This window comes from Pararge aegeria, chromosome 7, assembly GCF_905163445.1.
Source record: "Pararge aegeria chromosome 7, ilParAegt1.1, whole genome shotgun sequence".
Taxonomy (NCBI): Eukaryota; Metazoa; Arthropoda; class Insecta; order Lepidoptera; family Nymphalidae; genus Pararge; species Pararge aegeria.
In genome coordinates this window covers 19,490,546-19,518,522 of record NC_053186.1, presented here as the reverse complement: position 1 = coordinate 19,518,522, position 27,977 = coordinate 19,490,546, and the positions used below count along the sequence as shown (strand labels likewise).

At 37.1% G+C, this 27,977-nt stretch overlaps 1 protein-coding gene across 3 annotated transcripts; it reads right to left on the bottom strand.

Annotated features, from left to right (window-relative positions):
• Positions 1–3: 3 nt before the first annotated feature.
• LOC120625232 lies at positions 4–26,644 on the bottom strand. 3 transcript variants are annotated; one of them, XM_039892232.1, is made up of 15 exons: positions 26,113–26,644; positions 24,747–25,524; positions 23,480–23,644; positions 21,277–21,425; positions 17,647–17,742; positions 15,935–16,064; positions 13,865–13,929; positions 13,089–13,225; positions 12,105–12,199; positions 11,085–11,157; positions 9,428–9,563; positions 6,545–6,668; positions 5,017–5,130; positions 2,001–2,171; positions 4–257 (listed from the first exon to the last, which is right to left on the bottom strand). In XM_039892232.1, the coding sequence occupies exons 1-15, from the start codon at positions 26,557–26,559 to the stop codon at positions 88–90; spliced, it is 2,850 nt and encodes a 949-aa protein (XP_039748166.1). In that variant the 5' UTR covers positions 26,560–26,644; the 3' UTR covers positions 4–87. The 3 variants fall into 3 exon arrangements, with proteins under 3 accessions (XP_039748166.1, XP_039748165.1, XP_039748167.1); XM_039892231.1 differs by having other exon boundaries at positions 21,244–21,425; positions 26,113–26,643; XM_039892233.1 differs by lacking the exon at positions 5,017–5,130 and having other exon boundaries at positions 21,244–21,425; positions 26,113–26,643.
• Between the last annotated feature and the right edge of the window lie 1,333 nt (positions 26,645–27,977).

Genomic DNA, 27,977 nt, shown 5'->3' with positions numbered 1-27,977 from the left:
CTTAGCGGCTCGTCTTTGTCGGAAGGGTGGTAACTAGCCACGGCCAAAGCCTCCCCAGACGAAAGGTACTCAATTCGAGCACTTTTTTTAGTTACTGTCAAAGGAAGGGTTCCGCAGGCCGGCGGACTTCTTGAAATGGACTACGAAAATGTCCAGAGCGCGGAATATCACGTCCTTGTTAATGTCCTCGTGGCTGAAGCTGGAGACCACAAGTCTGATAGCGGCTGAGAGCGTGTTCTCACTGAACAGATACGTTTCTGAAATGAAACAAGATAATTTAAGTTTTTATTTCACGTGCAAAAAAAATCAAAATTCATAATACATATAAGCACTTTTGAAACGTCAAGTCTGTCTATTTGTAGTGACTCTACCACCGGTTCGGAAGGCAGATTCTACCGAGAAGAAGCCGGCAAGAAACTCAGCAGTTGCTCTTTTCCAACATCAACAATTTACATTTTACATTTTAACATTCATATTTCTATCTTGTGAGAGATAAAAGCGGAGCCGGATGCTTCCAAGCAATCTTGTCTTCTTAAGAAATCATCATCAACGGTATAGTAACCTCTCTGTACTAAATGTGTTTTAACATATGCTTTAAACTTATGCATTGGTAGGTCCAAAATCACCTTAGGAATCATATTATGCATCAAAGTTAGAGACAAAGACAAATATTTCTTAATTCCAATAGGACTATATATTGCACTTTTATATTTGACTAGCTGATATCCGCGACTTCGTTCGCGTGGATTAAGGTTTTTTATTCCCGCGGGAACTCTCTTGCATTTCCCGGGATAAAAAGTAGCCTACGTGCTATTCCAGACTATAATCTCTCTCTGTAACAAAGTACATGTCCTTTTCCATTGCAGAGCTGTCTGTCCGCGGCTTAGCTCGTAAACAATTTTCAATTTTCCCTCGGGTAATACTTAAGGAATGGGGATTAAGATAGCCTATGTTCATATTATGATATTAACAAATTCAAATTCAAATTCATTTATTTCAAGTAGGCCTACTTTATAAGCACTTTTGAAACGTCAAGTATGCATGTTTGTGTGACTCTACCACCGGTTCGGAAAGCAGATTCTACCGAGAAGAGCCGGCAAGAAACTCAGTAGTTGCTCTTTTCCAACATCAACATTTACAATCATTTTGCTATCTTGCGGGAGATGAGAGCGAGGCTGGCTGCTTTCATTCTACCTTGTCATTGGAATTCATCAAATGTATAGTAACCTCGCTGTACTAGATGCGTTTTTACACATTTTTTAAATGTATGCATTGGTAGGTCAAGAATTTCCTGACTGCCAATTTCGAGTAACGAAATTTTATTTTTATCATTCAATACAGGCTTGCGCTCGACGACGATCATGTCTGATGGAAAGCAATGATGTGGTCTAAGTTGGGGCGCGCTAAGACCAATAAAAAAAACACTCGAACATCAGAGTAAAATGTACCTTATTCACATTGTTTTAAAGCTCAAATTTGCAACCAAAATTTTTTTCTAGCCAGCTTTTTGTCAGAGCGTTTGTACATTTAAAATGGAGAAATACAGAATTTGCGATTCTATATCGAGTGACATCAGGCTCATTTCACTTTGATGGTACAAAGTTAGATATGCGAAAATGACTCCATGATTGCGAGCGAGCTTGTAGCATGCGCAAACACAACTTGGTCTCCGCCATCTAAATTAAACATCCACAGCACCGGCCCAAACCCAATGTGCGCAAAAAATACAATAAAATCCCATACAAGTAAAAGAAAAAGAAAATATAAACATATTTGCAAAATTAAAAAAAAAATACTTGCTAGAGAAAGCTTATTATAAAATTAATGATATACATTAAACAAAGAATCGCTAAAATATTGTATTTATCTAATGTTATATGATTAATGTATTATATAGGACAGATTTTCAATACTAGCCATCATGCCAATTGTGACTAAATAAACATATTGTTAGCTTAAATTTGAGATGATATAAAAAGCAGTCTATTTCTGGCCAGTACCTGGTATCTTGTCCAGAACGAGTCTGCACGTGCTGTCGATGTCGAACTCGCGCGGCGCCCCGTCGTCGGCCGCCGCCGGCTGCGCCAGTTGCTGGAAGTACGCGAACACTTGCTTCTTGAGCCACGCCGTCAGCTGCTCCAGCCAGCAGCAGATCAGGGATTCCGCTATGTCTATCAATCAACCAATACACCAATCAATCAATCAATCAATCAATCAATCAATCAATCAATCAATCAATCAATCAATCAATCAATCAATCAATCAATCAATCAATCAATCAATCAATCAATCAATCAATCAATCAATCAATCAATCAATCAATCAATCAATCAATCAGTCAATCCATTTTTATTTTGCTTGAATATGGCACATGCAACATGTTTACATAGGTGTATCCTGCAAAGATTGGCGTGCAAAAATTTGTCGCTAATCATTTTATTAATTTGCCACACTAAATAACAAGTCACATTTAAATTAATTAAAAGTAAAAACACAAAAAAATCTCGAAATGAAAATAACAGATTAAAGATTTAAAAAAATACTTTAAAAATTAATTAATGAATGTCTAAAATTATTGCAATTTTTCATTGATATGATCTACAAATTTTATAAACATTTTAATTTGTGTAATTGTTGTTTATGTATTCGTATGTAGTTATTTGAATGTAGGTTTATACTAATTTTTCACCACCTATTTGTTCTCGCTCTTGTTTTCCTAATCCCAAAGTTGCCTGGCAGAGATCGCTTCTAAGCCTTTTTTATTCTACTCCAGTCTTTAGGTTTCTCTCTATTCGTCCTTTTTATTTCTAACTGTGTGTGAAAGGACATCGCCCAATATGTTGTCTGGTGAGTGGCTTCGGCCTTGACTTAAGACGTGCCGCCTAGCGATGTCTTCTACGATGTCGCGTACTACTACACAGCTGGCTGTCACCGAGTATTTTTAATGAAACATTATGAATGCTGCATGCAGATGCATATACAAACATATGAATGATCTATGGTAGAGCAAACAACATAACAACAAGTAGCGTTTAACATATATTAATTCTTTCATTTTTTAAATAACACGGCAGATATGTTTGATATAACTATATGGTTGAATAAACCACGATAGATATTTTTTTTGTTTTTGCCGGCATTTATCTGGTCCGTACAGCAATTTGGGTTTATCTCGAAGAAGTTCGTCGAATAATGCCCCAAATTCCTAGCATGTTTCAGAAAATATATAAATCAAAAATTTAAAAACCCTCGCGTTTCAATAAAGTGTACATTATTGTACTAGCCACCACTCTCTTTATTTCGTCGGTCCATCGTGCTGGAGGGGCGTCCCACACTACACTTGCTTGTTCGTGGTCTGCACTTTTCTGATCCAACGGCCATCGCGCCTACGACAAGCATGGCCTGCCCATTGCCAGTGCTTATACTAGTCAAGGAAGTTACCGAGAAAACGGGCGACTAATTCACCTTTGAAACAAAAAAAAAAACAAAATCTCAAGTTCAGTTTAGGCGGGCCGAGCTTGAATCCTAGCTCGCACCTCTAACTTTTCTAAGTTATGTGCGTTATAAGTTATTATAATATCACTTGCTTCAACGGTGAAGGATAACATCTTGAGGAAGCCTGCATATCTGCATACCTGATATTCTACATAATTTTCTCAAAGGTGTGTAGAGTCCACCAATCCGCACTGGGCCAGCGTGGACTACGGCTTTAGCCCCTACTCATTGGAGGAAGAGACCCGTAGTGGGTCGGTTATGGGTTGATGAATGAATACACTTTTATTGTACAAATTCTATATGTACAAACATAAAGAAAAATTATGAATAAAAATTTAACAAAAAGTATACAATTTGGCGGCCTTATCGTAACACAGCGATCTCTTCCAGGCAATTAATGGCGTAAAACACAGCTCAAGAAGAGGGGAAGGTGGTGCATATAAATAAACATATATATTTGCATATGATATAAAATATAGATACTGATAATTAATATATACCTATACCTATGGTGGGTGCGGCTGCTACCAGTGCCGAGCAGGTCAAGAGGCGTAAATATGAAAACCTGGATAGCAGCTTCATTTTTGTGCCTTTTGGAGTAAAGACTTTGGGACCGCGGGGTCCGAAGTTTCCCAAGAGAGTCATTAAGGGATAAATTTAAAGAAGATAAAATAATGACGGTGCATAGTCAGTACATATATGAAAATTTAATTTATGTCCATAAAAATATATCAAAATTTAAAAAGAAAATGCACTGTAACAATATTAATATTAGAAGCAAAAATAAACTCGTTGTGCAGTTTACTAGGCAACACAAAATTGCAAATTCATTCAAGGGCAATTGTATATTATTTCATAACAAATTACCAAATGAAATCTTTGAGTTGTCTCTCAATAAGTTCAAAGTTTATATAAAACGTAAGCTTACAGAAAAATCCTATTATAACATTAAGGATTATTTAAACGATAAAACTAGCTAACTAACTAGCTTCATAGCTTAATTTAAATTTACTGGAAGATGGTGATAACAAAAAAATAAATTTACCCGGCTAAGTTTGTTGTGGGCTCTTCTTAGACCAGGGCGCGTTTGGAACCCTCGTAGCTTTAGATTTAAGTTGGCGAACGAAGTTATCACCATTCCGTTACAATTATATAAACAATTATGTATGAACGCTTCATAAGTGCCTGTGATAGGCCTACATGAATAAAGAAATTTTGATTTTGAATTTGAATTTGAATTTGAAGGCACGAGCTCTTTTCAAAGAACTATCGAAAAGGGTTATCGAGTCCACCGGTGATCCTAGAGCGGGCAGTTACCTTGGCCAACATCTTAGGAACTGTACCTCGCTGCGGTGGTTTCGAAGACGTTTTAGATTTTATTTAGTTTTAAATAGTTTATTTTAGGTTATATTTACAAAACAATTATTTAAAAGAATAAATAAACCTATAGAATGAATATCAATAATATATGCTGTGTTGGAATACAAGTGTGACGCCAGTGGCCGTCCCGCGACTGCTCACCCGCCGACAGCACGGTGGCGAGGCGGAAGGCGAGGTGCGAGGCGGCCAGGCCGGCCGCGCACGCCGCCTCCGCGCTGCCGCACCAGCGCGCGCCCGCGCCGCCGCACCACTCCTCTGTGCACAGCAGAAGTGGGATCACGCTTCGGTACACTCATCGTATGGCCGGTGACAGATACGACAATACACACATCGCCATCTAGCCCCAAAGTGACAGTAGCTTGTGTAATGGTCACTAAGTTGACTGATGAATATTTTTATTTATATAATACACATAAATACTTGTTAAAAACAGAATAACACCCAGACACTTAAAAACATTCATTTTCATTACACAAACATTATCCGGTTGTGGGAATCGACCCCATGGCCTTGGTCTCAGAAAGTAGGGTCGCTGCCCACTGCGCCAACCGGCTGTCTAAGACATGGCATGTGGCGTTGATATACAACGTGTAACCGAACTACAAAATACTGTTGAAAGGTGCACAAGTATATTTCATAAGGAATCACCCTATACAAATATTATATCACAAGAAGCATATTTATTTCTCCATACGAACTAATTCAAAACAATATAATTGTTTCCTTATACACAACCCTATTGAACATAAAAGACCGACACGCGCATAGTACCTACGCTGAAATAGATTTTGATTTTGAATGTGATAAAGCTATGGCAGTGGTTTACTTAAACTATTAGCGTTTCGGCTTTAGAGTTAAGTTTCAGAGACAGTTAATAATGTGCCTCTAAAGCCTATGAAGTATTATTTCGGTTTTCGTTTACACGTTGTATACGCAATAAGAAAATGTATAAATGCAGGAATATGGGTACATCAGTAAACCGTAATAAAGCTAGTTTTGTTTATGAGACTAACAAAATGTAAAATAATTGATATTATCTTCGATATCCACAGTTTATTTAATCAATAGTTAACCTAAATGGAAGCTGCTTGAATAAAAAAGACTAACTTTTTTATTATTACTTAATGTTGCATATTATTGCTGTTGCTATGCATATTTTACGCATGGTTCTGAGCTCTTTGTGTTGCATATCATCTTTGAATACTATTTTTAACCCATATCACCATCTAGCCTTAAAGTAAGAGTAATTTGTGATATGAGTACCAAGATGACTGATGAATATTTTTATGAATATACATAAATACTCATAATATACATATACCCAGACACTGAAAAGAAATCATGTTCATCACACAAACAACATCTTGCAGTTGTGGGAATCGAACCCACGGCCTTGGACTCAGAAAGCAGGGTCGCTGCCCAGTCGGCCATCATCTGGTCTCTAATTTTTAGAGTGAAAACTTCTTTAGTCGCATCAAGCGATTATTTACCTATGGCCTCGTCTGGCTCGTGACGTGTAGCGCCAAACTACATGGCAGCCATTGTTTTGAGTTTCACTTCTGGCAAATTTTGGAGAAAAACCTCTTGAACTATAAAGTAAAAAAGAAACACGAATCCTGACGCCTAACTTCCGCTGAGCTTTGTTGCATAGGATGTTTAGTATACAAACCTAAGTCAAGTGGCATCAAAGGAGGTGGAGGTGGCGCGGGCAAATCTCTTAGAGAATCCAGTGCGGTGTCCACTTGCCACGAAGCGTGCCGCGCGCCCACCAACCGGCCTACCGCTGCGCCCAGCTGTTTCAAGAAAAATTACAAGCATATTATGTATTCCCCATTTTGAGCGACTTCCGAAAGTATGTTATTGATTTTTTTGTCAATTTAAATATTTCATCGACAAAGTTTTATTTAAAGGGTTCTGGTACGATGACGCAATTAAGGGGGAATGGGTTTATGTACTGCTATACTCCTTCCACTTCACACTTATGTTATAATAAGCTCAAATGTATTAAGGGTACAGGAGTGTTTAGGTGTAAACACGTAGTGACTATCACTGTGCAAAAACATCACGTCAATCACAACTAACAAACTTAATTTCACATTACAGTACCCTTAAATTTTCTAGGGGAATAGAAGTGTGGATGTGGGTGGGAACAAGTCGGTTCAGTCGCACCTGAATGCTCGGTTCAGTTGCTCGTGTTGTGTAATCACAAATCTCACGTGGATCTGTTGTGGTGGGTTTTATGCTACAGGGCAGGAATATCTTTAAATAAAATCTATTAGCGCCTCATTTTCTATTAATTAACTAAAAGCAAAAAGGCAATGTACCCTCTACGGAGAGCTTATTTTTATAATAGTGACCCGCGATTTATCGCATCGAAGTATCCTACGACATGTTCATGCTTGTCTGTTTACCATTTGTTTTAAATGGAACTGACATTGAGGTAGCGCTAAACCGCGACCGCGAAGTATCGCAGTGAGGCATATTCGGCATGTATTCACTCTAAAAATTCAAAAAATTCAAAATTCTAACTGCATTTATTTTAAGTAGGCCCAGTTTATAAGCACTTGAAACGTGAAGTCAGTCTGTTTGTAGTGACTCTACCACCGGTTCGGAAGGCAAATTCCACCGAGAAGAGCCGGCAAGAAACTCAGCAGATTGCTCTTTTTCAACATCAATTTACAGTTTACAATGAAAACAAATATATATCTAGTGAGAGATGAGAGCGGAGCCTGCTTCCAAGCAGCTTTGTCGCTAAGAAATTCATCAATCATATAGTAACCACGATTTATTAAATGTGCCTTAAAACATTGCTTAAACTTATGCATTGACAGGTCTAAAATTACCTAGGGAATCAGACTATAAAAGCATATACTCAATCCCACAAATGACATCCGGGTGAACATCTGCACTTTTCGCAAACGATATGCAGATGTCACTAACATATGCCCATTTCGAGTAAGGCGATTGTTTATATCCACTTTTCGTTTATAAAGAATATTGTTTTCTCTTACAAATACTACATTGTTAGAAATATATTGTGAGCCTACCGTAAGTATACCTATTTCTGTAAATTTTTCACCCAAGACTTCCTTTGCCACATATCAACTAGTGTTGCCCAAATGCAAGAACAAGACGAGACTTAGCCAGTCTTGGTCTTGGTCTTGCGCCAATACACCTGGTCTTGGTCTTGGTCTTGGTCTTGCGCTCCCAGTCTTGGTCTTGGTCTTGGTCTTGCAGCAAGAGTCTTGCAAGTCTTGCAATTACCTATTAGTCTATTACTATTTATTAAAGTTTACTTTAAATCTTAGAAAAACGTATTAGAATTGGAACATTGTGAGCTTGAATTAACATAGCCATAGTAAAGATCAAGCAGATTAATAAATAACTGAAGATTTGATAAGAAATTCGAAAAATCAACTGACCTATATGTCGTTTTCCATGGAAGTAACTGTTTCTTAATAAACATTTATGATTTATAAGCTTACATTTGCTAAAACATGTAAAAAAACAAATTAATTACAATAACTTGACTGTATTTTAAAGAACAATACTTATCTGTCTAGAAAGAGATTGAACCCTCAACTTATAAGAAATTTAATAAAAGAGTTTTACGATTTATCATTTATTTGAATAAAAAATAAAATACAACACAAATCAACAGCTTTATCATTAGGTTATGATACTTTATATCAATTCTTTTGACCAAGAATTAATACAAAGTAACCATCTGGCTGACTCATCACTTAACCTATTTCTATGTTTTCTAATTACTAATGATGCTTTAGAAAATAACCTCTCAGCAGGTACTGAAGTTGCAGGTATTGAGAGAAAATCACGGGCCATTTTCGATAAAATCGGATACTCTGTCTCATGCGTCCTCCACCAATCTAAAATCACCAATCTGAAACTTATTTATTCTTTGGAACACCTGTAGGTACTCTTAAAATTCGAAATTATTTTGCATGAATAGTGTCAAATGTTATGATTTCGGCGCGGCGGCAACGATTGTTTTAGATTTCAAAAGAAGCCGCCGGCGCGTGTATCATAACCATGTACTTCCGAAAAGCGGCAAATTTCTTTGAGAAGTAAGTACAAAACCTTTGATGCCGCATTATCAAAGTGCCGATGGTTAAAACATAACTATGCATGCACTCAGTTTGATTTGAATAGATATTTTTTTATTCGCTATGTTTATGGTATTAGTCGTAATGCGCATAGGTCCAGTTTTTCATATTCTTTGATATAGTTTTTTGCGTCTCATAGAATTCCTAAGCGTACCTACCTACCTATACACCGAACTGTTACACCTAACTACTCCGTGAAATAGCGCTAAGTCCTAGCTGCAAGACGCAAGAGTCTTGCAGGCTATGTCTTGTTCTTGCTCAAGTCTTGCACGGTCAGTCTTGGTCTTGGTCTTGCTAAAAATACGCGGTCTTGTTCTTGGTCTTGGTCTTGCAAAAACGCAAGAACAAGACCAAGACTGCAAGACCAAGACTGAATTTGGGCAACACTAATATCAACGTTACAGTAAGCAGTAGAGGCGAGCACTCACGCCGAGTTCGGGCGCCGTGCACACGTACGTCCAGTCGTGCAGCTGGCGCGGCGCCGCGAGCTCGCCCTCCAGTCCCTCCGCGCCCACCGCCGTGCGGATGGAGTTGAACACGCCCGTCACCGTGCGGGTGAACAACCTGCGTGCGCACATATGCCATAATCCTATATACACAGTATAAAACGAAGTCGCTCCCGCTGTTTGTACGCTTAGATCTTTTAACTACTCCCACGCTTTAAATCTATATATATAAAAGAGAAAGTGTGTGGGTATGTTCCGTATAGGCTCTGAAACGGCTGGACCGATTTCAATGAAACTTTCAGGGAATCTCCGGATTGACCTGGCGAGTAATCCTGTAAACTTTGGTGACGATCGGAGCACTCCTATTTTTGAACTGTCAAATACAGCTTTTATTTACTATGATGATATTCTATTGTTGGGTGTACATGGGTGTAGATAATCTTCACCCGCTCGAGAAGAGAATGAATCCGGAGAGAAATAAATGATTTAATATATTCTTCTTCTTAGTCGTTTCAGTCTTGACAGACTGGTCGTGGTCGTCATCTGGGTGTTGTGGCTCGCTTGACAATACTTCGCCACTTTAATATATTATGAGACTTAAATTAAAAATTTAATGTATTATGAGACTTAAATTAAAAATTTAATGATTTAAGTTTATTGTTTAAATAAAATAAAGCAAAATCTAGCCCGGTGAAGTGGGCTGGGTACGCTAGACATCTATAAAAGATTCTGGAACAGTTAGCCTATTGCCAGCATTAAAACAACCAATGTCATAATATCCATTATATCATCCAAACGGATTTAAATATAATACTTCTTTCAAAATTCAATAAAAATCAAAGTTTTTTTTAAGCGCATAAGGGATACGCGCATTTAAACACAACTGCCATTGAAACTTTGATAATTAACCTGCTTAACCACATTAAGAACATACATGTAATAAATAATAAACCGGGTCAAAATTGGCCAAATACTTTTTTCGGATAAATGGTAATCCTACGCATCGAGACTGAATATTTCATGTTTAAATTTGCCGCTAAACATCATTGTTGTAATGCTGCGTTCAGATTGATTATAGGCACATGCCGCTTAACGCCTCAGGTTAATGGACACAGAGCGGAACGATGCAGGCTGCGTTCTTCGCATGCCCTGCGAAGCGTTACTCTGTTTATAAGCAATGGTTATAACTGTAAATAGAATAAGCCTACGATAGGCCAGTCTTCTCCACTTTATGGTAACTTTTTGTTTTTTGTGCCTTTTTTAACCCCAGACGCAAAAACTACATATAAGTTTGATGTGTCTGTCATGTGATGTGCGTGCTTGCGTAAGTGCATTCGTGCTTGCGTGCGCGATTACGAATAAGAATTTTACGAACAGATTAACAAGTCCAGAAGATGGCCGCAGTCACAAAATGGTGGATTATATATTTTATTACTTGGTATCAGGGTAACTTTAAATTTTTAATTTAGAGTTACTTGACCATGACTTTAAGGGAGCACCGAGTGAACGCACTTGCTGAATCCGCCAACTTACTTGCTGCTACAAAATGCTTTGGGCTTGAATGATAGTTAATGCAAGCCATGACTTGCGCAGAAAGTGTCACAGTCAAGGAGAAATGGTTAAAGCGAAGGACACTTACTTGTCGAGCCTCTGCATATTGTTGGAAGTCTGTCCGGGTGAAACGTTTCTCTCCGAACTCATGTCGTACTCATCTGGAAACAATATAACTTCGATTTACATTCCATTTCATTACGAGAGTTACGAGAAGTAATTTTCGCATATCGAACTTTACACCGCCAAAATATAATAGACGTACCTCATTTAGATATACAACGTAAACAACAAGAGCTTTTTGCCATTATTGAACAAAATTACAGTTTTATGTTTACCTCTAAAAAACAAGGACGAGATTACCCAATCGAACAAAATTCAAAATTCATTTATTTCAAGTAGGTCTAATATAAGCACTTTTGAAACGTCAAGTCTGTCTGTTTGTAATTACTCTACCACCGGTTCTAAGCCGGCAAGAAACTCAGCAGTTGCTCTTTTCCAACATCAACTATTTACATTTTACTTTTTAAGAGAGATGAAAGCGGAGCCGGATGCCTTAACCTTGTTATTAAGAAATTCATCAATTATAGAGTGACCTCGCTGTTTTAACATATTCATTATTAGATATATATAATCATTCGGTTTTTAAGAGACACGGTTTAATTAAAATTATGTATGACATCATATCTGATGTCTTAACTTTACGTGATGTGTTGACTTTACTTAGTTTAATATTTAAACATGGGCGCGAAGGGTATTTTAAACATGGGTTAAAAAATGATAAATAACGGTTTTGTTCACATAGACAATCGTATCATAGAGTATTTCCCCAGCTTTTAAACCATTTGATGATATCCAATATGTATTGACAGCCTCAGCTCAGCAACGGTTCATGGCCTGCATGTTTGATTGTTTATAATGAAAATTATTTTTCAAAGTGAAAGTTAAATATTTAATCAATTCATTTCATGTATAGCGCACAATACTGTACACATTACTAGGTAGATAGGCATATTAAAATAAAGCACCAAAAGGTCTTTGCAATATGGCGAAATTATTTCAAACCAGGTGTCTTTCATCTACATAATATCTTAGAAAACTCTTTTACCAGCCAGTGCAGCGGAATCTACAGGCTTAGAAGAGGGTCTTTTTTGCGCTCGGCCGCGAGTTTCCTCAGCACCCTCCCACCATACCTCCTCTGTCCTGAAAGCAGGAAAAATTACTGTGCAACCTGTTCCACATGGCACACTGCGGTTTTGTGACAACCTCTGTATCGAGACATCGTCGCATCCTTACATAGGATGAACCAAAGTCGCTCCTGCAGTTTGTACGCTTCGATCTTTTTAACCAAACAACGGACTTTAATGCAGTTATCAGCAATAGATTGAGTGATTCCAGAGGTACATTTCAATGTATGTTCATGCATATTATAGTAAGGAAAATCGCTCGCGTCGCATCTCTGCGCCAGTGAGTTTGTCAAAAATATAAAAGTCAAGAAATTCAAAAATGTGTCTATGAAAAGCGCGCGTCTAGTCATAATTATTATTAAACACGCCAAACTGCAACTGTAGGAAACAAAAGGATTTTGTAATGTATTAGGTATATACATTATTTTATACGTAGGTACTCTATGTGTGCTGGCACACCTTGCTCCGGCGAATACAATAGGGCGCTGAGTGTTGGGTCTTAAGCAAGAAAGAAGCAGTCGGCTCATTTTTGAACGAAGGATGTTGAGGATAATGGTTTTTGGCGGATTCGGTACAACAACGTATTGTACGAACTTTTTAAAGAACCGAATGTCATCGAAACCCTTAAACTGGAAGGCACGAGAGCCCCAAAGAGGTCGATGGAGGGCAAATTGGAGGGGCGTAGGGGCCGAGGTCAGTGGTGTGATGGAGTTGAGAGGGATATGGGAGTTCGGGGCTGGTGAGAAGCAGCTTCTGACCGCCTCTAATGGAGAACTTTGCTTGCCCAAGCCAAGGCCCGCCCAGGGCTGTCGAGCTTTGACGACGATGACTCCATGTGAGCTCCCAACGTATGGCGCACGCACACAGCTAGCTAGCATAGCGTGGTGTCGCGGTGCGGGCCTCACCGCGGCCTCTCCGCGTGCTGTAGCAGGGAGCGCAGCTTGGCGATGCTGGCGGACAGGTCGGCGGCCTCCTCGTACTGCGGCTCGGGGGACTCGGGCAAGGCCTCCGCGGGCGGGGACCATTCCACGCGAGGTTTGATCTGTCCGACAAATAACATCCTGCATTTCTAAGCAAGGTACTGGCCCTTTTGAAACTAAAGTCCGCCTGTTTGCTGTGAGCGGCAGGCTGTGTGTCTCACTATGTAAATCTCGCGATCTTTTGAAAAGTGACGTTTGACAGCAAACTTTAGCATACGAAAAAAATACAGCAGTTACGTTTGAAAACAAAAATTGCAAGATTTACGCCTTTCGCTAGCCAGTCGTGAGCTAGACAAGACAAGACAGAAAGATGTATGGTAGGGTATGGCAGTAATATTAAACCCATATTAATCGTTTTTTACGCGATATCGTCCCGGAACGTTAAATCGCTTTCCGGCACTTCTCTGTCGGTAGGGTGGTAACTAGCCACGGCGAAAGCTTCCCGCCAGACCAGACTAGGATACAGAAATTTATTAATTTTCAAATTGCCGTGCCAGGAATCGAACCGGTAACCTCTGACATAAATCGCGCTCGATGCTGCGCCAGTGAGTTCGTCAAATATATAATGGAATTTAACGTACCTAATCATCAGTTTCTAGACTTATATTAGTACAGGTACTTTCGATACTCTTGAGTATAGAACCTCGAAGTCGGGGTTAAATGAAACATGCACATTGTGATAATATTTAGTATCTACTAACCATACTATCCTGTGACGTCACCCTGTGTTGTTTTACTAGCTGGTGGATCGAATTACCATTTTCTTCTGAAAAAAAAAACTTTTAATTATATTTTAACGTCTCAGATCTCTAACTGATTATTATCATGACCATCAACCCCTTACCGACCCGTTTGGGCAGCGGAGTTGACTACCCTTCTCATTCCGAGGAAGACCCATGCACTTTACTGGCCCGGTAATGCCAAGTCTAGTCAAGTCTAGACAAAGTCTTTGTTCGAATAGGCACATAGATGAGTACATTATAAATAAATAAATAAATATACTACGACAATACACACATCACCATCTAGCCCCAAAGTAAGCGTAGTTACTATACTTGTGTTATGGGTACTAAGATAGCTGATGAATATTTTTTTATGAATATATTTATGAATAAAATACACATAAATACTTATAATATACAGGTAAGCACCCAGACACTGAAAAACATTCATGTTCATCACACAAACATTTTCCAGTTCTGGGAATCGAACCCACGACCTTGGACTCAGAAAGCAGGGTCGCTGCCCACTGCGCCACGCGGCCGTCAATCATTACATAAATTGTGTTACTATTAGAAGTAAAAATAAACTTGTAGTGCATCTTACAAGGCTACATAAAATTAGTAATTCATTAAAAGGTAATTGTATATATTTTTATAACAAATTACCAGATGAAATCCTTGAGATGATTAGTTCAAAGTTTATATAAAACTTAAGCTTATAGAAAAATCATTTATATTATTAAGGATTACATGTATGATAAAAAAGCTTGGGTATGAATTGATAGCTCAACATTAACTAGACTATGAGATGGGGAAAACAGAAAAAAAAAAATTGGATATTATTCTTAGACCAGGGCGCGTTTGGAACCCTCCTAGCTTTAGTTTTAAGTTAACGAATGCAGTTATCACCATCACTAACATTAAATGTATGAACGCTTCATAAGTGCCTGTAATAAGGTCTACATGAATAAAACATTTTTGAATTTGAATTTGGGTCCACGGTAGTGAGGTGGTGATAACAACATTCGTAAAATTGAAACTAAAGCTACGTGGGTTTAAGTGGGTGGGTTAGTGCAAAATTTGCCCGCTCGCATTCGAGTAGTCGCTCCGCATATTAAAATTTACTAGTGGTCGAAATACAACCATATTTAATTTAAATTATAAGTTTGACTATTGTTGGTTCTGTTGTCATTAATCACAGATTTTGCCAACGATACCTAATGTCACTACTTTTTTTTAAATTTATTTAACACAAAAAACAGATCATGACAAAACATAAACATAAGAACAACAACCAATAACTGCTGAAAAAGAGTACTATTGCGTGCGTACATGGTAGTGCGTGCAATGTATTTTCGTTGATTTAATGTATTTTTAAGCATATAAATAAAAGCATATTGCACTCCTTCTCTATACAACGTGTAACCGAATTTCAAAATACTATTCAAGAATATTTCATAAGGAATCACGCTGTAAAAATGTTAAATAAAAAAAAGGCATATTTATTTTTTCACACAAACTAGTTCAAAACTTTCTTAGTGTTTAAAACCCTATTGAAGATGAAATATCGACACGCGCATAGTACCTATGCTACGCGACGCGTACCTAATAAAGTGACAGGGGTTACTTGATTTTACTTTTGCAGATAGAGTATCTTGCAGATAGATAAGAAATCAGATACAGCCCTAACATCCCATGTTAGGGCTGTATGTGATTGCTTTTAGTAAAAACTATGGCTATAGTTTACTCAAAAACTAGAAGCGTTTCGGTTTTACAGAAAAGACTTAAAGACAGTAAATAATGTTCCTCTAAAGCCTCTGAAGTATTATTTCGGTTATCATTTACACACATATTTTTATTAAAAGTTAATAATATTATATACATATATGTTTTTATCAAATAAATTATTATGTTAGAGAAGATATTTTTTTTGCACGCCTCTTATTTGGCTATAATTTAATTTTATATCTATATGAATGTACCACTTTCTTTCAAATAATGAATTTGATAAGGGTAGGTACCTACTAAGAATAGGTTGATAATATGCACCTTTTTGAAAGTTGGTGGATATGTACGCTTCTCTCGCATCCATGTCCACTTCCGGCTTGGGTTTGCTTCGGTACAACTCGGAGGGCGATATCTTCTCTCCCCCTTTCTCTTTGAAGGCTGGGAACTTTTCCTGATGCGAAATAATACACTCAGTTGTATTAAAAAATATAGTGTTTATATAACACCAAAATGTACACCTCTTTGTTGTAGTCGCATGTTCAACTACAAACTACGAGGTCCCGCGTTCGATGAACACTGAGCTTTGCTACAATCCGCGAATAACAGACAAATGTAAGCGCACGAGTCGCCCCAACGGTCACAATAATGTAAATCATTATAGAGTCTATCTTTGTAAATTCATCATCTAGGGATGCTCGATATCGGAGCGAAACGTGCGAAGAGGGTGAATTTTGAAAGATCTGCATATAGATTTTCCAGCGATGTTTTCCTTCACCGCTTAAAGCAAGTGATATTTAAATTGCTTAAATTAAAAACGCACATAACTCCGAAAAGTTGTTGCGTACCGGGGCTCAAACTCAGTCTCTACGAAAGGAAAGCCGAAGCCTTAAATTAGTCTAAAATTGAGCTTAGTTTTCATTAAATATCATGGACTTCCTGTCATGGACTGTTCGCGACTTCACCGGCGTTTGTTTAGGTTTCTTAAAAATCTCGCAGAATGATCGTCTTTAGGATACAATCTATCTATACACAAATAAAATTTTCAGATATTTGCTACCCACAGGACCCCACAAATCTCACGGAAACGGTCACCGGATGCTATCAATGTTGTGCCGGATATAGAAACATAGGTAGGTAACAAATAAACAGATACTATAGCATTATAATATAATAGCCTAGGTATAGTTAACTCTCTACATATTTATGACCATTTTCACTTACGACGAACAAGGCGATCAAAGTAACGCCGAATCAAAGAAGATTCCTATGCATACATTTACCTTTCACCAATCGATTTTCACTAGGCGACTCATATAACCTAACTCATTTATGATTCTTGCCACAAGATGTGGTATTTTGTGTTTGTATCATCACATTTTTCATTTTTCGTATGGATTTCAGATTATTAAAATTTATATATCTATATATTGAGAACAAGAATAAGTGAGAACTTATTTTACACGGATGGCTGACAGCATATTGGATAGAAGCAGGCGTTACTTTGCGGAAATCCAGCCTTATATTATTAAAATTAAGCTTAATTTGCTATAAGTACTCCGCGAACAGCAAGGGAATCTGTTTGGTGTAATCTATAATTTCTTCAATCCGTATAATTGTTAACAATTAAGTATTAATTGTAAAGTCAACGAAACAAAAGGAGCGAAACGTGCGTAGAGGGTACATTGCCGAGGATCTGTTTGGTTCGGAGTATACGGCTTGTCAGCTGGCGGTGGGATTGCATTATATGATGCGGTATCTCGACCTGCTCGCGGCGTATTTGTTCACCTACCCGCTTAATTTTAAAATTTTGTGTAACATTAGAGGATTGTACAATGTCTATACAAACTCAATGGAGTTAAGGTCATCAAGTCACCTATGTATACCTATCTACTTATGATTGTAAGAAAATAAATAAAAATATAGTATCGCGGAGTATAGCAGACTAAGCTTAATATTCATAATATAAGGCTGGATTTCCGCATACAACATATCTAGTATATTATCGAACGAATGAGGAAACGATAAAAGCTTACCTGCGAATCATCACTGAGACCAGTGAACCTCAGCCCCTTCTTGATCCCCGCGATGCCTTTGTCAAGCAGGCCTTCCATCATGCCCGCTGCCTCGTCCTGCGCCATGTTGCCAAACATTTATTAACGATTAACTTAATGGTGATGCACATAATTATTAAGTTAATGGTGTATAATAATATGTATGTATCATCATCATATCGACCCATTATCGGCCCACTACAGGACACGGGTCTCCTCCCACAGTAAGAAGGGGTTAAGGCCTTAGTCCACCACGCTGGCCCAGTGTGGATTGGTGGACTCCGCATACCGTTGAGAAAATTATGTAGAACTCTCAGGCATGCAGGTTTCCTGACGATTTTTTCCTTCAACGTCGAAGCAAGTGATATTTTAAATTACTTAAAACACATAACATAGAAATGTTAGAGGTGCGTGCTTGGATTCGAACTCGGCCCCCCGAAAGTGAAGTCGAGCTCCTACCCACTGCGCTATCACAGCTTCTGTTTATTCAAATATAACATAAGTAATCAAAACTCTCTCCATCGCCCGCTGCGTGTGTGCGTGAGTGCCTTCTGTCTTAAAATGCTTCATTAAAATAAGACTAAATTTTTCCGCGTTTGAACAATCAAAAAGGGCTTCAAGACTGGTTCTCCTAGCTTGTTGGTTCTGCATGGCCAGCAATGGCAGGAGACAGCTCAATCGACTATTGGAGCATTGACGCAGGGGTGAAAATAACCTACGTGTTTTTCTTTGAAGTGTTGATTTCATCGATCCTCTGATGAAGTGTTGACGCACTTCGGTAAGTGGACACGTTATTTTATCCCTTGTCCGGGTCAACTCTTGTAAATAAGACCGATAGGTACCAAAAGAAGTTAAAGTCATACCTTTCTATACTCAAGTATGAACTATAGAAGCTTACAAGGTAATACTAGACCAGGTAATATTTGTAACACTCTCTGTTTGAATTATTATACCAAAACCCCTCAATAATGCAAAAAATCGGAAACTCTCCTTATCGACCCATTTGAAAAGTCGTTCTTTTAATAATAATAGATAACAGACCAAGTTTCATCTGATGGTTTTATTGGAAACCCGTCGCCTAAAATCAGAGCAACACTTCGCAAGGTATGCGAGGAACACGTCTTGCAATGCGCTCATCAATCTGGGGCGTAGGTGTACCTGTAATCTCACCGGTAACCCTTCTTCAAACTTCAGTGGTACTTCCCCGGACGAGCTCTGTCACAAAAAGCTCTACGAAACTAAACTAAAATTGGAACTACGTATCGACCAGAGATTGATTTCCACTAATTGTCATTAGTTAAAGAAACATTCCAGAAAATAAATATTAATTTATTTTAACATGTTCACGTCTAACGAATGAACTGGCTATACCAGTTCGGTTCTCAACTAAGCATGACCTATTGTTACAATACACACATGCAGCGAAAGTATGTACATTACTTCACATCACAATAACGATACTTACACATCGGGATCACTGGTAGAACTTGTTGAGCTGGTTAAAAAACTGCGGCCGTTGGTAAAATTGTATTACAATTTTTGATAATATACAATTGGTGTGCATTGCTTTAAATTTTATTTTATAGTTTTCATCCTTATTCACATAATAGTAAAGAAATTAAAAATATCGATATCCGAAATAAATGTTATAATAACTAAAAAGTAAATATATGTTTGCAGACACAAAGCTCCAATACTATATACGAGTATATCTACAACAACTTGCTACTACTTTGACTTTGATAGAAAATATGCTGTAGCCAGAGTAACGTAGATGTATTTAGTACTTAGTAGTTACTTTCATTTATCAATTTATGTTTCAAGTTACATCCATGAAACTTTGATTTTAGGTTTAGGATTAAAATCAAGGAAATACCTGTTTCAAAAATTTTAAAAATTCCACCTCCAAAGGCCTCAAATATGAAAATATCAAGGATGAAAATTTATATGGAAGTTTCTGATTTTTTAAGTATTTTACGTTCATATTTCAAAAATGAGATTCAACGTGAGCAAAGCCGCAGGCAAAAGCTAGTACCGAATAAATTGTTATTTTTCATAATCTTGCTTTATGGCTTACTGTCATCCCTAGAGGAAAACATAAAAATTTGTATTTCACAAACTTGCGCGGAAATTTTTTAAATTTTATTCGAGAAATTAATACGTAAAAATCACATAATTACGGACTGGATGTGAACATAACTGAGAGGAAATTACAAAGAAAATTCGTTATACTTAGACCTTAAACTTTAAATTTCGAACATAACGCGCTGCGTTGCGAAAACTAACAAAAAAAACTGTTATTACATATTAAAATAATGAAATAAAATGAGTTCCAGAGCGGATAGTGACATGGATATTTTGACTGTACTCCCCAGATAAGCTTTAGAATAAAAATAAGTATGTATAGACAGCGCAGTTCGATGACAACAAGTGAAAGCATAATTTTGAACTGGAAAAACGTAATAAGCAAGTTAAAAAGGAGCTTGTACATTTATCAACTCATAGTTAGATACAACATCCACGCGTCAAAAACAGCAAAAGAAATTATGTGCTGCCGAGTGCTGGCAATGCAAATGAGGTTGCCAGTAGTAACGCTGTTATTAATTTATATAAATCTGAGTAACGCTAACAATATACTATTATTGGTAATCTATGTAGTTCTTCGCATTAATTCGATAAGTTACCTTTTAAGTAGGTACGTTTTTCTCAGTTATTTATTAATATTCTTTATTTTAAGAGTATATCAACATTTTAATATATAGTTACTTGGTTATTATAATTTTATTAATTATAAATTTATACTTATATTTTCTCTAAGTGTAGGTAAATATACCTTAATATAAAAAGAAATATTTACATTGAACTCGAGAACTCCTAGGTACCATAAAAATTGCAAGAAAAAAGATTCAACGGTGCATTCCGCAATCAAAGCAGTGTCAGTTGCCGCTCTGCGTATATTTCCAACTTAGAAAAATGAGCACTAACTTGGCACGCAATAAGGCTGGTTTTCGTGTAGTGATTGTTATGTCAATTTAATTTATTATATATCGTTGTGTATGCGAGTTTAAATCAACCCAGTTCGGGTTATAAAACTAGATTTACATTAAGCCAGCAGCTCGGCCTGAAAACTCGCCTTCCACCCTTTACATTGGTTAAAGTAATTGGACTCAGTAACGTCTGGCAAAAGTTGGCCCAGCCCAGATGGCTCACAATGATAACCACAGACTATCACAGAATAACATTCCACATAATAATACAATGCTACATTCAACTTGCCTTCGATCAAAGTTGACGGGTTCACCCAGGCGAGACTCGGTCTGCGTACTAGCCTACGAGTAAAATAGGGGGAACAAATTGCTGTAACAACTGCACTCCGTGCAAGACCACTCGACTCGCTTAGTTGTCGGCCCAGTCTACTTTATTTTACATTGCTCGAGTTCGCCTGCTTTTTATCTCTATTCGGTCCTACTAGACTAATGTAAACTAGGATTAAGGGATGTTGTATCTAGTATTGGTTGATCGACGGCTAGAAAAAAGGAAATGACAATGCAAAGCGGATAGACCGTGCAAGAGACATACACTGGTTGCTCGCGGCACATCTATGTGTAACACCTGCAGGTCTCCAATCTTGGCCTTGGCGTGGTGCACCGTGGTCTGAAGCTCCTTAAACAGCTCCCCGGGCTTGGGGCTGTGCTCCTTACCGGGCTCCTTCTTCGCATCCCTGGGCACTTCGGTGTCCAGCTCGATAGCGTCTTCTTCACCTTTGGAGCGACAGATACAAGGCTATTTGAAACTCCTTTTTTTATATCGCCATCTAGCCCCAAAGTAAGCGTAGCCTCCGTTATGGGTACTAAGATAGCTGATGAATATAATACACATAAATACTTATAATATACAGATAAACACACCGACACTGAAACGTTTATGATCATCACACAAATATTTTTCCAGTTGTGCCGTGGACTCGATTCCCACAACTTGGACGCAAAAAGCAGGGTCGCTCTCACTGCGCCAACCGGCTGTCTAAAAAATGGACGGACCGAGGAGATGGCCCACCTGACCGGCTATAGACAGAGAGGACATACGAGCATGGATGTACGCAGGAAGGGTACGCAGGGGGGTCCATAATACATTAAAAAAACACAAAGCAGCCAGATAACTGCTTGGTTGCAAAAATAAGCACGCAAGTATTAAGTACTTCCCCGGACAAGCCGAAATCGGCCTTTAATGTTGCTGTGGTATTAATTCGAAAAATTCATGGTAATGTAAACTTTTAACTGAGATCAATAATTTTAGAGAAATAACACTACAAAGTTAATTACAGCCATAGCATCAGTTGCATTTATAGGTCAGTTCAATTAGGGCCACGAATTACTACGGCATAGGGGTATGAAGGTACCATATAATATTGAAAAAGAAATCGGTGATAGCCTAGTGAACGGGACTTCGGCTTCCCTTTCGGGGGCCGAGGTTCGAAACCTCTAATTTTCTAAGTTATGTGCGTTTTAAAATTTAAAAGCACTCCTTTAACGGTGAAGCAAAACATCGTGGGGAAACCTGCAGGCCTGAGAGTTGTCGATAACCTGTAGTGATTATAATGACCGTTCGGTGGACACGCTGCAGAATTTTCAGTTCCTGCCCCGCTCTGATGCATAAACGTAGCAACTTTTTGAGGAAATATATAATCTATACTAATATTATAAAGAGGAAAGATTTTTTTTGTTTCTTCGTATCCAATAGGCGATTCGCTTGCAACATTCAAAAACGCGGTGAAAGCATATTATCATACTCGTTAATGACGACATTTAGTACCTTGTTTATTTTCTTAGTATTTATGTATGATTGAGTATATTATATTAGTTTATTATTTTATATTTATTCATTATATTTTTCTTTTTTGTGCAATTTTGTTTATGTATTTCCTTAACCTTTCCGCTCTCGCTCATCTTGTCCTAGTCCAAAGGTTGCCTGGCGGAGATCGCAACTAAGCGATAAGGCCGCCTTTTGTATTCTACTTCTGTCTTTGTATTTCTATTGTTCTTTAGGCTAGGCTCTGAAAGTACTGAACCGATTTTAATCATTGTTGCTGAACTGACCTATCACAAAGTAATATAGACTTGTTTGTTGACTTGTTTTTCCTGTCTCAAGTTGTTAGAAAGTAAAGAATTCTTTATTCTAAAATATAGTATCTTTGTGGATATTACATTGAAAAACTTATTTATTGTTAAAAGTTTGTTATATAAGTTTATTAAGGTCCACAATAGTTTCTTTCCTTTAAATTGTTGTAGCTATATTGTGATTCAATGCCAAAATAATAATGTAAGATGTAATAAACTAGAAGGCTCGATGAGAATAAATGGTAATACGTTGTACGTTATGTAACGTTACTAGTTTCCTTTGTGCATTAGAAATTATTTCAATGATTGAATCAATGTTTGGGAAGGCAGTGGTCCCTAAGATACGGGATTTCCTAGTTTAGGGGTCAGGATACCTAAGGAATTATTGTACTGAGTTTTAGTACTAAAAATTTAAAAAAAAGGAAATTACTCGTATTACATTTATTATTTGTAGTTACTTATTTATTTATTTGTTTTTAGAAACTATATGCACCACCTAACTATTTTCTGTAACTGTTTTTTATCTTCGCCATTGGTTGCCTGGAAGAAATCGCTATGAAGCGATAAGGCCGCCAAATTGTATACGTCGTTTTGTTTTACTTTTCTTTTGGGTCTACTGTACTCTTTGTGTCTGTACTTTTTGTGGTGTGCAATTAAGGTATATTCATTCATTCATTTATTCATTTTTAAAGTCTCACCGAACCACAAAGGCTGTGGAGATGTCCCCCGCAAACTGGGACTGTGTTCCGCCTCTTCGTGACCCCAGAGTCTACTTAGGGTCATTTCATCTAGGCTCGCCAGTAAGTCTTGACCTACGCTGATACACTGAAGGTCTATGTCAGTCTCCCACGTTTTGACGCTGCCTGTTGGAAATATTTATTAAGATTTTAACTACTAATAACTACTAGTCATAATTTAGCGAACATGCTTAGTTCTGCACCATACACGGTTAAAAAGATTCGGCATATTACAAATATAGAAACTGCTAGGCTTGTGTATTTTAGTTATTTTCACAGCATTTTATTATAGGGTAATGCTGCTGATATAGATTCTATTTTCGTGCAATATATAAAATAGGCCCCGAGAGAGTAATTAAGGGATAAATTTAAAGGACTTAAAATAATGCTGGTGCATAGTCAGCACATATTTAATTTATGTGCATAAAAATATAACAAAATTTAAAAAAAAGAAAGTGGACTGTAACAATATGCAGTTTTCTAGGCTGCATGAAATTAGTTACTCATTTAATTTTATAACAATTTACCAGATGAAATCCTTGAGATGTCTCTCAATAAGTTCAAAGTTTATATAAAACGTAAGCTTATAGATATATCCTATTATAATATTACGGATTACATGTATGATAAAAAGCTTGGGTATGAATTGCTCTAACTTCATAGCTTAACATTAACTCGACTGTGAGATGGTGTTAACAAAAAAAAACCTGGCTAAGTTTGTTGTGGGCTCTTCTTAGACGTTTTAAGTTAACAAATGCATTTATCACCATCCCCTTGCAATCATGTAAACATATATTTAGGAACGCTTCATAAGTGCCTGTGATAGGCCTACAGGAATAGAGAATTTTCGAATTTGAAATTTGAATTTGAACTGTGAATCAGATGGCCCAAAAACAAATTGTAAGTGGAAACCACTTTTAACCAGAGCGACACTTTGCAGGGTATGCACAGAACATGTCCTGCAATGAGCCACCTTATGTTCAACAAGTATGTAATTACAGTAGCAACCACACTATTTTTAGCAGCATAGCAGTAGTTCTTCTCCAGACAAGCTGCTTTAAAAAAGGCTCTTCTACTGCTAGAAACTACCATTAATTATACTACTGATTCGAAAATGGTCTTATTAATAATTAAATTCAATTTATTAACAAAAAGGTGAGTCTATTTACGAGCACTTGTAATTGAAATATGCAAAATAATTTTTTTTTAATAAAATGCAATTCCGTACCTTCAATGATTCGATCATAAATCTTCACCTCATTCCTACCCTGGCGGCCCCGGTTCTTCCTCAGCACTGGTTTTATTTCCATAGGCTCTGTGCCTTGTGGAGCATCATCATCATCCTGCTTTTTATCCTCTTTTTCTTCAACAATTTTCTGCATGTGTAGTGGACTTTCTGTAGCTTTATGTTGCACATTTGTAGTTAATTTTACTGGTTTTATTGTTGGCTCAGTGTTTATCTGTGTTGTAACTTTTTTATTTGTGTTATCTATGTCCTTTTCAAATTCAGATGAAGTATTACCAATTTCTTTCTGATTTCCGTCTTCATGTTCCGTTTTGCAACTTTTGTCATTTCCCCTTTTCTCAGTGTCTTTCTCATTTACACTGTTTTTTTCTTTTTTATTTTCATCAGCAACTTCTTCTTGTATGTTTAAAATCGTCAATAATTTATCATTAAGCCATATGGGGTTGGATATTGTATTCTCGATGAATATATTAAGTTTTTTAGCTAGGATTCTAACTAGTAGTTCTGAATATGGAGTATCCCATAACTCCCACGGTACCAACTCTTTTAAAACAATATGGAGTAAGTTTACACAATGATCCGCAGATATGTTGCTTTTAAAGTCGTCTGATATAGGATGAATCTTTTTGTAAAGTGATTGCACGGTTGAGTCAGGGGTTGTTTCTTGCCTCTTTATTGCCTTCTTATACTCTTTCAGATGGCTTATCAATATTGCACAGAAATCAACATATACATCTTTAGTTTCAATTTTGTCACATATCTATGAAACAAAGACAGTTAAAATTTAGTTCATACTGTTATTAAAAATAATATAAGGTATACCAAATTTGAGCTTTACCATCATTTTAATATCAAAGCATCACAGCTCCTGCACAATATGGTTATAGGCTAAAGGATAAGCATAATGAGATCTGAACTGACAGTATTTGCACCTTATTTTTATATATGCATGTGTCATATGGTCAGGATATTTATCACTATCCCTCCACTTCCCACAGGTGCTGTACGAGGCAACTAAGTGAATAAAATTGAGATCTGGTAGCAACATCCTCTGTGCTAAGCCTACCATCTACTGCAATTAACAACCCCTCTACCCATTGTGGTGATTATGGGAAACCTTTGGGGACCATTGAGGTGTCATAATATTACTCCAGCATATCTGGTCCAGGAGTTATATGGTAACACTGTAGTAACATAACTGCTTAAGGCACAAGTTGCCTTCGTCATGTCTCCACTCCATCAAATCCCGCAGTTCCAAAGCCAACTAAGCCAATTTGTGTTAGAGGTACCACAGATTTTGTTAAATACAGTACTTGAAATAAATGATGTAAGATAAAAGAAAACTCACTTGAAATGCTTTAGCGATCATTTGATCCAACATTTGCTTGCATGCAAATGGAAAACCAATCTCCTCCGATATGTAAGAGACATACCAAGATGACACCAGCCTTTTTTCCAACACAGAAGTAATTATACTAAGCTCATTTGTATCATATTCTTTGTTTAGTTCTTTTTCAACCTTTTTAGTGAATTGAGGTAAAACTCCGGCCAAGAAGGGATACTCATTTAAAATTCTCTCTATATCATACTTTATGGGCTTGTTTAAATGCAGTAACCATTGCATAAGTTTGAAACTGCAGACGACCGAAGTAATAAACAATAGTAAAAGATAAGTTAGAAACCATATTCCTGTTATAGGCGAAATATTGGTCACGTAGTTCAAAAATATGCATAATATTGTGCAGGTGCATGATGTTATCGTTACTGCTTCAAGCAAATTCCTTTTGAGCAACATTTTTCAGCTTTATTTACAATAACAATAATTATACTATTCCGCAACCAACAAATCAATAATAAACACACTACAGATTACGTATGACGGCGCGTCAAAGTTTAGAGGTAGCGGGGAAAAGGATCGCCATCTGGTTTTTTCTCGAGGCGGGAAGAACCAGCGCGCCGTTTTTGCGACGAATCACTGTTTGTTAACTTAAACAAATTATTTTATGATAGTCTTTATTGAAATACTGATAATTAGTAATATAGATTGAAATAATTATTATTGTGATATAATACATACTAGAGGAATTTAATAATTTTGTGTTTGTACTAACTTGTGTTGTTATTTTAAAAGAAGAGTTGTTAATTTACAATAAGATCAGAAATGAGTTTAGAAGAAGGCCCTTCTGCGCTTTTACGTATATTTTTAAACTACTACATAAGGCCTGTTTGTATTTAACTATTTACGGGTCCGTGAAAGCGACATATAGTACGACCAAACGAGGAAAAATCTTGAAAGTTCATATATTATAGTCGTAAAAATGTAATAGGCCCGTTTTGACATTTGTCATCGCGACGTAACTAGTTATGGAACCATAAGACTGTACTCGATACTCACGATAAATCAATTCAAGTTTGTATCAGTACTAGATTGATATTATTATGTATTGTAAAGTGTTCGTTCGTTCAAAGTATTCCTTTAACTTCACAACCAATACGCGTGACTGGCTGTTGATTATACGTCCACTTTTCAACATGTTGAAACAGAGTTAGTACTATATAACAACAAACACAAAAATCGAGTCAAATCACTATGTTTAAATTAATGTCCAAATTAGAAGAGCCATAGTTAACGTAATAGTAAACAATATATATCAAACTTAAACGAGCGCACAGTCAACTTTACAAGATATGGAACGAAAAATTGCGCAGTGCGCGCGGGGACGCTTCAGTCATGTGCCGCTTGGTCAGATACATCATCTCAGACTCATTATTTAGAACCCATTTTGAGAACCAAGCTTATTCTTTGCAGTAAAGATAACTACACAATATTTAATTTCGATATTCAGTAAAAAAATGGTTACAGCTCTAGTATAAAAAAAAAAATACTGAGAACGTAACTGTTTTCGAAACGTTTCGCAACAATTATAAATTGCATGCTACTATGAAGTAAGCGCAAAAAGAATACTCGCGATATATTCTTTCATATTATTTAACGTCCCAAAAAAATTTACGTATTTTTTAAAACACTGTATGTAATTGATTTTTATTTTTTTGTTTCCTTCAGTTTCGTTCCAAGTTACATTCTATGGTCTTGCACAAATGTCAAAACGGGCCTATTACATTTTTCCGACTATAGCGTACACTACTCTACATTACTGAGTGGGTACATTAAAGTAATCTGTGACAGTAAATTAGTAACAGTAGCAGGCATGT

Coding starts and splice junctions, on each gene's coding strand:
- LOC120625232 (XM_039892231.1), bottom strand. CDS start 26,559: ATGTTGCTCAAAAGGAATTTGCTTGAAGCAGTAACGATAACATCATGC. Junction 16,065..17,646: donor GTCTCAGTGATGATTCGCAG/GTAAGCTTTTAT, acceptor ATTTCGCATCAG/GAAAAGTTCCCAGCCTTCAA. Junction 5,131..6,544: donor TTTGATGCCACTTGACTTAG/GTTTGTATACTA, acceptor TGCTGTGCACAG/AGGAGTGGTGCGGCGGCGCG.